Source organism: Tursiops truncatus, chromosome 20 (genome assembly GCF_011762595.2).
Source record: "Tursiops truncatus isolate mTurTru1 chromosome 20, mTurTru1.mat.Y, whole genome shotgun sequence".
Lineage (NCBI taxonomy): Eukaryota > Metazoa > Chordata > Mammalia > Artiodactyla > Delphinidae > Tursiops > Tursiops truncatus.
In genome coordinates, this window is record NC_047053.1 from 44799835 (window position 1) to 44812819 (window position 12985).

General features: G+C 36.0%; 1 protein-coding gene across 15 annotated transcripts in view; it reads right to left on the bottom strand.

Moving 5' to 3' along the window:
• Positions 1 to 12985, bottom strand: part of BPTF (bromodomain PHD finger transcription factor) — a 139518-nt gene that overhangs the window by 74307 nt on the left and 52226 nt on the right. For 9 of the 15 annotated variants that reach the window (XM_019944390.3, XM_073797483.1, XM_019944388.3 and 6 more), the window contains 2 exons: positions 4380 to 4568; positions 347 to 534 (listed from right to left, as the gene is read on the bottom strand). In XM_019944390.3, the coding sequence (XP_019799949.2) occupies positions 347 to 534; positions 4380 to 4568 (377 nt within the window). The remainder of the gene's footprint in view (positions 1 to 346; positions 535 to 4379; positions 4569 to 12985) is intronic. The other 6 variants (XM_073797487.1, XM_073797484.1, XM_073797482.1 and 3 more) reach the window with 2 other exon arrangements.

Sequence of the window (12985 nt, forward strand, 5' to 3'; positions counted from 1 at the left end):
TAAAATGACTACAGCCAGAATTGAGTATTAAATCTTTAATAAAGCCCACAAACAGCCTACGTGTTCCCACATGTGAAGAAGCAGCCTCTATCTCTTTAGAATTATATACAATAAAACTAACCATATAGTAAGAAAGAATACTACCCATTTACAGCATTTCTATGCATGGATTGAAATTTGGGTGTACAGCTATACTTATCATAATACAAACCTAACACTTTTAATCTCGTTACACTCTTGGAAGTGAGGAAAATAAAGTTCAAAAGTACCTCTACAAACTTCCTGCCCCTATTTTAAAAATTATTTTACATTCCAGAGATTTTTGTTTTAAACAGGAAAAACACACCTCTTTCCCCTCCTTAAATAATTTATTTGCTTCGTGGGCTGCGGCTGCCACCTGTTGGCTCTTCAGCTGACTCAGTTTGCTGTCTGGATTCCGTAACCTGGTGATAATCCGAGTTGAACCAGACGCTCCTCTTCCACCTCCAGGAGACTCACTTATTTCCCCATTAGACTTCTCTGATTTGAAATCACCTGTTATCAAATAAAAAGCCAAAAGTAATTGCTAACAGTAAGTAAATTACATATAGTAATAACACCTTACTTATCCAAAACTTCTATCTGGTAGACAACTAAGATCCAGAAAATAAAAAGTCCTTGAACAGCCAAAGCAAATGCATTAATTCTTAAAGTTTTACTCCAAAGAAAGTATGTCCGAACTTTACTGTGAGTCATTTATTATTTTACAGAAAATTCAAACATGCCAGGTTATCTGTTTTAAAGCTCAGCTACTAGAAAAGAGGAAGGGCTGCTACAGATTTAACAAACATAACTCAAAATGCACACTAATAAAATATTGCCTTATATATTCGACATGGATTTCTGTATTAAAAGTAAAGGATATAATTAATTTTAGAAAGATTTCCACTGAAATTCTGTTTAAATACCTAATAATTTAAAGCTTATAAACATAAATGTCAAGTGAATTCTTTCCTAAAGAATCTAGACAATTATCTGTGTATGCAGATAACTGTACATGTGAAAATCAACTACATTAGCTTTTTTAGATACAATAAAGGCCTCTCACATTTTCATAATATCTTAATTTTTTTAAGTGACAGATGTAACTGCCAAGGAGCAATTTCTGCTTTTCCAAAAATCTCACTTCAGCTGAAAATTTCTATACGTTCTAAAATGACTGCATCACTATCCAATTTCCACTGGCCAGACAGTTGAACAAGATCTCATGTTTCTTTCTTAATTTAAAGCTTTTAAAAACTAAGACAGTGTGGCACTGGCGAATGAAAAACCAAGCAGAAAATATGGCACTGACTAAATCAGGATGGGGTAGGGGTACTGGGTATCTTGCCATCTCAGGCTGGAAAGCTAGTAACCTTCAATGTGTGGTAGCAAAGCAGTTGGTTAGTTAGACTATCCACAATTTTCTCTCGGCTCTCAGACCATGATTCTACCCATGCTAGAGTTCTGTGCCAACATGATGAACTATAGCAGCAACTTTTTTTTTTTTTGGCCACATCACACGGCTTGAGGGATTTTAACTTCCCAACCAGCAACTGAACCCGGGCCCTCAGCAGTGAGAGTGTGGAGTCCCAACCACTGAACTGCCGGAGAATTCCCTACAGTGCTACTTCTTGGGACTGTCTTTGAAGTTCTACAATAAAGACTTTTTAGACATCATTTAGTCAAGGCCAGACTTCCTAAAAGCAGAAAGGGAATGGCACAGCACTTTTTAAATTAAGCGCCTCAATTTAGAGCCAACAATCCAACAGGTGAGAGTCAATCCTTTGCCACTTGCTAAGTTTAGTGCAAATAAGGGAAAGGAGGCAGAAAATTCATCCCTGGGGGTACGACTTGAAGGAGCAGAGAGAGGGAACAAGGCTAAGAGTGGAGGTCGTTGTCTAGCACACCCTGCCCGAAGGCCACATTCCTGTTTAAAGGAGTGGATCACTGTGATGCAGCCTGGAGGCTGAGTACAGAGCTGCCTGGCCCTAGCCTCCCTAACTCACGGTTTAATGAGTCAAGAGGCAGGAGCCTAGACAGACTTCGCTCACCTGGGGGCTGGGGCAGACAAACTGGGCAAGTAGAGGGGGTTTACCCTCGGAGACTCTGAGCCAAGTTTCTGGGCATTAGATACTAGCTGGGTATTCAGGCAATCTATAAGGGGGTGTTACTGCCAGAAAAAACCCCAAACCTGTCACACTGGGATGTATAATTATTCAAACCTACAGCAATTTCCAGCAGGCCATCCCTGACAGAAGTCAGCTGGATCTAGCCTGTTAAAGAAGAATGGCCTCCAGAAGGGGGACCTTCCCGTATGCTTCTCACTTCTCATCCATATCCATTCTCCCAGAAAACCTCCCAGAAAAGGGCAGCCAGGTTTATCAGAGAACACCATCCACCATCAGGTTAATGAGTGTTACAGGTAGCTAAGTTCATAATTTGGCTCATGGATTGTAAGATCAAGATAAGCCACAACCACACATAATCAAAATAATACACACAATACACAGAAATCCTAGATACAGTTAAAATTACCAGATGTTCATTTTGGGAGAGAAGTTTTTGAAAAAATTTTCAGTTGTGGGTGAGATCTTTCCATTATGTTAGGCAGAGGCTTTTTTTAATTTGAATACACACGTTTGTACTGAGCTAGGGTGGAACTGTGGATATTTGCTGTTTCCTATCTTCACAGCATCTCTCCTTCTTTGGAAAACCATTCCTACCCCACTCCAATTATATACTTTTGCTGGAGCCATCAATCATAATACCTTGCCTGCCCTGGCCACAGGAGTAGGAACAATATGTCCAAGATAGGCCACTCAAATTCCTTCCTCAAGGACTTTTGATTTGGAGCAGGAGTAGGGGCCTTGCCTTTGGGTCACAGACCTTGGAAAGATATGAATACAAACCGCTGATGCCATCTTCCCTGCCACTTGGGGAAAGCCTGTCTGTATTAGGAGAGAATGAGGTTAACACACAAACATATGCAGATCCAAAAGGTGAGACAGAAAGAGGAAAATGGAAAGAGTTTTGATACCTGGAGGTCCAGTTATGCCTGGTGATGGCTTGGACTTCCCAATTATATGAGCTAATTAAATTCCCTTTTCGCTTAAGCTAGTTTAAGCTGGTTTGGTCACTTGCAATTGAAAAGGTTCTAATTAAGACAGATCTCCATCTCATATCATACACAAAATTATACACCAGAAGGATTAAAAACAAAGTTATAGAAGTATTATGTGAAATTACTGTAAAATATATGTATGTTCTTGGGATAGGGATGGTCTTCCTTAGTAAGACACAAAATCCAGAGAAATCCTAAAGAAAAAGACTGATAAATTTAACTGCATAAAAAATTTCTTTATAAAACAACAGAAAGGGTTAAAAACAAGCAATGACTATATAAATATATAGGTAAAATCAAAAATTAATACCCACAATACATAAAGCATTCCTAAAACTCATTTGGGAAAAATATCAAAATTCAGTAGGAACAGATCAGCAAAAAATATGAATAAGCAATTCACAGAAAGTTCAGCAAACACATGAAAAGAAAGTCAACCACATTAGTAAGCAGGGATATGCAAATTTTAAAATGAAATACTTTTCACCATTGGCAAAAATGTAACAGATAGATGATGTCAAATTTAGTGAGAATATGAAGAAATACACATACATGTAAATGATTAGTATAAATTCCTTTTAACGTACAATTAAGCAGTAGCCATCACTATTTTTTAAATGTACCTACCATATGATCCAGCAATTCCATTTACTGTATCTATACTGCCAGAAATACAAGTACATGGAGATACATGGTGAGGATGTTAAAAAGCACCACTAGTTGTAATAATGAAAAAACTGTTAGCCTAAATGTCCATTAATAGAGAAATAGTAAATGAATTATGGTTCATCTGTACTGTGGAGTACCATGCAGCAGTTAAAAAAGAATGAATTCAATTCATTACATGAAAAGAACCCCTACATGTATTACTGAGTGAAAAAAGCAAGATGCAGAACAACACATGCAGAATGATCCCGTTTATATTAAAAAAAAAAAAAAAACTTTTTGTAAACATACATACATTAATGTAACTGCACGGAGAAAGATATAAAATGTTACACACCAAATAATGGTGGTTACCTTTGGGGAGGGGGTGTGAAAAAGATGTATTTTTTCCCAAGTGCTTTTTTATTTTTTTAAAACAAAAACACTGAGTGCAAGTGTCACTTGTGTTTTAAAAAAAAAAAAAAAAGGAAAACAAAATCCAAATCTTCCCACCCCCATCAAACTTTTATTTAAAAAAATAAAAATTAAAAAAATAAAAAAGCTCCTTTCAATGTATGAAGTGTATTCTTACCTATCTCTTCTTGAATAGAGACAGGTGTATGAGATTCTCTTTCTCCATTTTCAGGATCATCAGCTGCCTTAGCAGATTCACTCTGGGAAGAATTTAGTTCACTGCTGCTGTTACTGTTTTCCAGATTAGGCTGGGTGGAGGTAGTGGTAGCACTAGTGTTACTGCTGTCACATGTCTTGTTAGGTTCTTCTAGAAAAATAGAATATCTGATTTTTAAATTGGAAATCACATCAAAAACAACTAATTGTCAGAAAAGACATTTAATTGTTTTAGGGTTGCATTACAAAGCTAGATTTTAAAAAGCTGCTCATGTATGAATAATGCAATGTATGAAAAAAATTGCAAACAACATCCTATGAATTGTTTTTTAAGTCTCCCAGTATTAACTCAGGCTCTTATCACCTTAGTGTGTAGTACAAAGCAGACAATCTTTCAGAATAATAAAGTGATATAACAATTTCACAAAATTTATGATGTGCCAGATACTGCAGAAGTGATTTTGTGAAGAAAATCCCTCAAAATCTGAAGTTTATATTCTTACTTTTCATAAAGTATTCAAACAGTATTCGAAACAGAATTAAACAGGATTATTTATCTCTAAGGTTTTCTGCCTGAATTTTATACCCCCAAATTTAACTAGAAGGTAATGCCTAAGTGATTGTTAATTTTAAGACCAATATAATAGTATCACTAAGAGTATAGTTCCTAAAAGTATATCAAAATGAATACTACCATAAACTGAAAGCCTAGGTCTTTCCTCGGCAGTTCAGAAATCTACAGCCTCCCTGTGCATTTCATTTTGCCACTATTAAGATACCTTTTAAATCAATCCCCTAAATTAAAAGTCGTCGACAGTATATCACAAAGGCTATCTGTAATGCATCATGAGCTCCTAAATTTTTTTTTGAGTAAAAAACCAACAACCTGATAGAAAAATGGGAAAAATATATGAACAGTGACGAAAGAAATGAAAATGGCGGGAATTCCCTGGCGGTCCAATGGTTCAGACTCTGTGCTTCCACTGCCAAGGGCCCCGGTTCAATCCCTAGTCAGCGAACTGAAATCTCACAAGCCATGCGATTCAGCCACAAAAAAGAAAAAGAAAAAGAAAAAGAAAAAGAAAAATGGCCTTTAAACATGGAAATATGCTCACTTAATTCAAAGTAAGAGAAATGCAAAGTAAAATAGTATAGAGAAACTACCTCTCAGCTACCAGACTGGCCAAAAATCCAAGTCTCATGATACACTCAGGTAGAGAGGTGGTGGGTTAAAGAGGTACTGCCACACATTGTAGGACTGTAAAATGGTGCAAACTGGATAAAAGGGAACTGACAATAGCTAGAAAAATTACAGATGCATTTACTCTTAACCTAGCAATCTACCCTGAAATACACTGGCAAAAATACTAAATTACTTACTGATATTTACAGAGGTATTCACCGTAGCACTATTTATAATGGCAAAAGACCAGAAAAAACAAAATGCCCATCAATACGGCACTGGCTGAATAAAAGGTGGTACATACAATAAAATATCATGCACCATAACAAGGACTGAGGAAATCATTATATCTACATATGAAATGATCTCAAGATTAAATGTAAAAAGAAAGATGCAGAACAGTACTTAGAGTATGCTAATTTCATGTAAGAAAGGGAGAGAAATGTGAATTTATGCACATATTTTGCTTTTCTATACAAAAAAAAAATAACACTAGAAGAATAACCAAAACTTAATAAAAATAGCTACCTGTAAGGGAAAGGAAGGAAATGGTTACCTAGAGAACGAAGGGATGAAAGTGGAAATTCTCTGAATAGATAACAGTTACAAAGTTTGACTTTGGAATCATGTAAATGTTTTACATTTTTTAAAAATTCAAGTTAGAAATGCAGCCCCTAAAAGCTGAAAGAAAACAGCCTAATCGTGTATCAAGTTGTTGGCATAACCACACAGAGAAAAAGATTATTTCAAGTGACTTTGGAACACAGAATTTTGACTATACATTCTTACTGGAAATATGGTATAAAGATAAAGAGCTGCAAAAAAATCTTAAATGCGGTTCAGTACTCTTACTGTGAGCAATAATATTGGTATTATGAAATTACTATGCTATTTAAATCATTTCTTATTACTGTTATTAATGCACATCAGGATATTAACAATAATTATAAAAATAATCTATATTATTAATGGACATCTATAACAGGATAAAGCAAGTATATAATTAAGTTACTGTTGTTAGGAACTAAGGCATTCAGTATAAAGGAAAAGAGATACAAGTGTAAAAAAAGAAACTAAGTATGCAATCCTCAATCTGAATTTGAAATGTCAACATGAATTGGTTTTTTTCTTTTCCAAAATACCTATTTCCTAACACTACCCAATAAAAAAGCCTAGAGGCAGTGAGAGTCCAAGAGCAGTAAATATTCTTGGGCCCAGATGACAGTCTCTAAATATCATTTCCCACAAAAAGGAACCAGGGCTTCTTGCAGGAATTACTGATTCCAGGTCTGGGGTAAGAAATGTATAAGATAAGCCACATACATCTTATTCTGCCAAAAAGCAAAAAAGCAAAAGAGACTACTGGGGTCATACACAGCAAAAAGGACTCAAAATCCAACATAAAGGGCCTCCTGAAAATCAATATAACCAAATTAATGATAACTACAACTGACTGAAACAAACTGCATACATAAAGACCCATGAGTTCAAACAGATACTTAAAATGAGAAAATCATGCCCCTCTCCCCAAAGTTCATAACTCAAAAATCACCACTGAAGGTAACTAGACACCAACTCCTGACTCTGAAAATCAGATTTTAAGAGAAATAATTAAGCATTTATTTCTACTCTAATTATATTTCAAGGTATTCAAATAGACTTAGTTAATGAGGGAAAATTCTTTACAGAAGAATTCCAGTTAAAAAAATACTGAAAAAAATTATAGAATTAGAAATCATATACTATAACTTCCAAATAGACAGCTGATTTTGAACTCACTGATCAATCTTAGAATTTGTAAAGGTAAAACATACAGACATCACAATGAGCCTTTTGATGCAATATGATGTGAAATACCCAGAACACAGCTTATGAAGTATTCTTGCCAAAAGTCGTTGAAAATGAATTTAATCGAGCCTTTAGAACAAATTAAACACTAAGAAGGAAAGAAAATCCTGGATGTGGGATATTCCATAGTAGGATATACTAAGATTCTTTAAAAAGTCAGGGAAGGGGAGAATGCTCTAGATTAAGAGACTCAGTAGATATAAAACCAAATGTCATGTCACGCGGGGATCTTATTTGGAGTTATTTAAAACACAGCCAATGTTTAAAAAAATTTTTTTAAGTGAGGAAATTTAAATTGACTGGATAGTAGATGACAGTAAGGAATTGCTGTCAATTTTATTAAAATGATAATGGCACTGTAATTATACAAGAAAATGTCCATATTCTTTAGAAATGTATGTAGGACTGATATAACATGAGGTCTGGGATTTGCTTTAGAATACTGCAGTAAGGAAACAACCCAAATTCACATCATCAGGAAAGGGGATAAACTGTGGTATAGTTACACAGAGGAGTATTGTTAATACAGTTAATGTGAAAGAACTCCAGCAACATAAAACATTATATTAGTAATATAAAGCGAAAAGATTAAGTTCCCCGAAGTTATACTTAACACATACACTTAATAAGACATACTTAACACAACACACTTGCTACACAGTTTAAAACAACTGAGGGCTTTCCTGGTGGCGCAGTGGTTGAGAGTCCGCCTGCCGATGCAAGGGACATGGGTTCGTGCCCTGGTCTGGAAAGATCCCACATGCCGCGGAGCAGCTGGGCCCGTGGGCCATGGCCACTGAGCCTGCGCGTCGGAGCCTGTTGCTCCGCAACAGGAGAGGCCACAGCAGTGAGAGGCCCGCATACCGCAAAAATAAAATAAAATAAAATAAAGAAACAGAAATACATAGTTTTTAGCAAACCATGTAGATCAACTCAATGAAGCAACAGTTATGTGGGCTATACATCACTTTGACCTCTAGTATCAATAGTCTTAATTCTACTGGATTTCTGTTATAAAAAGGAAAGAAAATATTAGTGAACACAGGATTCAGGGTGACAATCACTTCAGGTAGGGTAGAAGGATGCAGGCGATGAGAACAGGGAGATGGCTCGATACAGGTGAGTTTCAAAGCAGGACTTAGACTTCTGTTTTGGGTGATAGGTTCCTAGGTGTTTATTTCATTAATAAAGATCATTTCAAACGTGAATGAATAAATTAAGGGGGAATATGTAATGACCAATGATGAGTGCAATTAACTGAGGATTATGATTTATCTAATAGTGTACACATGGGGTCAAAGGGGGGTGATTTTTAAAAATTTGAGTCCTCCGCACTCAAAAAAGCAGTTAAAAAAAAAAAGCATGAGTAAAACTAGTATGACAAAATATTGATGATTTTCTAATCTAAGTGTTAAAATATGGGGGAGGGGTCACTATACTATTCTCTTAACTTTCGTGCATGTTCATAATAAGAAAATTCTACATGAAAGACAGAAATGGCAAACTTAAAATCTGACAGCTGCAAACCAGTAATATAATCAACTAACTCATGTTGGAAAATGCATATATTTGGAAGAGAAGTCTCACATGAATAGCATCAAATTCCTCACTAATCATTCCTTTCACATCTGTAGATCTAGTTTTGAAATGTGCTGTATTCTTAATTTATAATTGTCTAAAAATCATCTTCTCGAATAATGAAACAGTATATAGACATCCCCTCATTTATGAGCTCAGAATTCAGAGTGCATTTTCTCACAGAAGTATAATAAAAAGTGATTGGGTTCTACACTACCCCACAAAAAACTATTTCAGCATACAATACACCCCAAGTATGGTTTTAACCAAGACAATAACTCTGGGATAGGACTTAAAGAGATTCCACCTAATCGTATCTTAAAATACTTCATAGAAAGTGCTCTCTGCTATTAGGAAGATGATGGTACTTCATAAAAGAATAGGCAATCAATCCCATCCCAAGGTATTTTGATCTTAAAAAAAACCATTACCCCACTGAAAGCAAACTGAATTCAGAATCTGTCCATTTAAACTTTCAAGGTGCTAACAAGCTGAGGACTATCATAACTCATAATACATAGCTTTTTTGTTGACTTGTCCCAAGTTAATTTGCCTTAAGTTTTCGTCCATTTCAGTTGAGAGGAATTGCTCTAGAACTCTTTACATCCTTACTTCATTAGAATTAAAGAAATCTCAAGCATTTGCTTTAAAACATCACAAAGAAGATATCACCTACCAATAGTCCTCACAGTTCAAATATTCTACACTAGAAGCTAAAACCAAACACATTTAAAAGAATAAGAAGGGCTTCCCTGGTGGCGCAATGGTTGGGAGTCCGCCTGCCGGTGCAGGGGACGTGGGTTCGTGCCCCGGTCCAGGAGGATCCCACGTGCCACGGAGCGGCTGGGCCCATGGGCCGTGGCTGCTGGGCCTGCGCATCTGGAGCCTGTGCTCCGCGACGGGAGGGGCCCCAGCGGTGAGAGGCCCTCATACCGCAAAAAAAAAAAAAAGAATAAGAAACAAAAGAGTAATATTTAGCTGCAGAACCTCTAAAAGCCATTATCAATCAACTCAATGAGGTAAAAGTAAACGGGAAGCACATCAGTTCAGCATCCAGTATCAGCAGCCTCTTAACCTCCACTTAATTTCTTTACAATAAAATCCAAACCTAAAGCAAAGTACTATCTTTTAAGATGTCGTTATCCCAAAAAGTTAAGAAAAAGGTTAAATTAATATGTTCTTATAGTTCAACTTTACAGATGTTAGACTTTCAATATGTCCATGGAAACACTTTCAAAGCAATTATAAATAGTTATGGAAATAAAGCCAGTTTTATCTACTGCTGCTATTTTCTTAGTCCCAGTCATTAAATCTAGAGGCATAACTTTAATAAAACAAATGCTGTCTTCATTATATGTTTGAATACAAATTCTCATAGTACATTTGAGGTTAAGATGCTAGAAAGACACATGCCCCTGTCTCTCCTTATATACTGAAAAACTGGCAATCTGGTACAAAAGTTTCTAATCTAAAATCCAGAACGAAAGTGTAATTCTGAAATTGAGCTATTTGTTAACTACAAAGAAGTTATACTGAATAATAAACAGTACACTTGCTATAAGGGGTCGTTTTTGGCAACATAACCATTTTCATGAACTGAAGTGAAACGTCTGGAATACAGATGCAGCGGTGGAAAATCTCAGGAACAGATATTCAGAAATTAACTTTTTTTTTTTTTTTTTTTTTTCCGATACGCGGGGCTCCCACTGCCGTGGCCTCTCCCGTTGCGGAGCACAGGCTCCGGACGCGCAGGTCCAGCGGCCATGGCCCACGGGCCCAGCCGCTCCGCGGCATGTGGGATCCTACTGCACCGGGGCATGAACCCGCGTCCCCTGCATTGGCAGGTGGACGCTCAACCACTGCGCCACCAGGGAAGCCCCAGAGATTAACTTTTTTAAGTGATGTCTACAAACATTTCCCAAAATATGGCCCAACTTTTCAGTTTAAACTTCAATCTCAGCCACATAAAATCTTTCTGAATCATACCCAATTTGAAATCATGAAATCTGCCCATTTTTCTTATGTTCTCACTCCTTTAGATTTTTAGACCACAGACTTATAATTTTTCTTTTGCATAATGTCGTCTATCATAAGAAAATGATAGTGCTCTCTGACAGGACTTGACAAAATACAGCTTGAAATAAATAAATATGCATATCCATATATATGTATACATATGTGTGTATATATTTCTAAGGAAATTCTAAAGTAGATGTATTTTGAAAGAGATTTTAAATTCTCGGGTTATTTTTAAGTATCTTTCCATTCCAGAAAAGATATAAAATACAAACGCTAATCAAAAGAAAGCTTCTGTAGTTTAGTAGTATTATTAAAGATAAAGGACATTTCACAAAGATATAGTTAATTCAACAATATAAAAATTATGTGCACCTACTAACACAGGCTCAAAATATATAATGCAAAAACTAAAAATATTTAAAAGATAAAAAGGCAACCCCACAGTAAATAGAAATAACTTAAAAGTATCTTGCATATGTTATAAAGTAGAAACTAACACACCATTATAAAGCAATTATACTCCAATAAAGATGTTAAAAAAAAATTATCTTCCATAGAGGGGAAAAAAAATAGCAAACATATAGATTTCAACAACACAATTAAAACCCTGACCTAGTTGTTCTGTACTGCACCCCAAAACTAAAAATAGACATCCTCTTCAAGTGTATATGAGACAGTTCATCAACATTAACCAAATGCTGGACCACAAAACAAGCCTCAACAAATCTTAAAGGACATAAATCACGTACAGAATGTTCTCTGACTACAGTGTGTTAAACTAGAAATCAATAAAAAAGATAACTAGAAATCTCTAGGACTTCCCTGGTGGCGCAGTGGTTAAGAATCCGCCTGCCAATGCACAGGACATGGGTTCGAGCCCTAGTCCGGGAAGATCCCACACACTGCAGAGCAACTAAGCCCATGTGCCACAACTACTGAGCCTGAGCTCTACAGCCTGAGAGTCACAACTACTGAGCAGCATGCCACAACTACTGAGGCCCACGTGCCTAGAGCCTGTGCTCCACAACAAGAGAAGCCACTGGCTGCAAGGAAGAGTAGCCCCCACTCACCACAACTAGAGAAAGCCTGTGCACAGCAATGAAGATCCAAAGCAGCCAAAAATTAATTTAAAAAAAGAAAATCTCTAAATGTTTGAGTATTAAACAATATATTTCTAAACAAGCAATGGGTTAAAAAAAAACCACATCATAATAGAATTTAGAAAGTATTTTAAACTGAATGATAAAGACAAAATAACATATTAAAGTTTGTGAGATGCAGCTACAGCAGTACATAGAGGGAAATTTATAGCCTTGACAACAGACATAGAAAAAATAAAAATAATCAAAGCATCCATCTTAAGAAGCTAGAAGAAAAAAATAATAAAGAGGGTATGAGATATATGTATATGTATAACTGATTCACGTTGTTATAAAGCAGAAACTAGCACACCATTGTAAAGCAATTATACTCCAATAAAGATGTTTAAAAAAAAAAGTGTATGCGAGGGACTTCTCTGGTGGTCCAGTGGTTAGGACTTTGCCTTCCAGTGCAGGGGAGGAAGGTTCAATCCCTGGGCAGGGAGCTAAGATCCCACATGCCTCACGGCCAAAAAACCAAAACATAAAACAGAAGCAATACTGTGACAAATTCAATAAAGACTTTAAAAATGGTCCACAACCAAAAAAAAAAAAAAAAGAGGGTATGGGAAACTTCTGGAGGTGATGGATATGTTTATGTCATAGATTGTGGTGATGGTTTCACAGGTATATATTTATCTCCAAACTCATCAAGTTGTACATATTAAATATGTACAGCTTTTTGTATATTAATTATACCTCAATAGAGTGGTTTTGAAAAAAAAAAGACAGGGAAGAAAAATTCACAAAAATGAAAAAATATAAAAGGAATGAAATAAAAATAAGATAAAAACCTAGAAA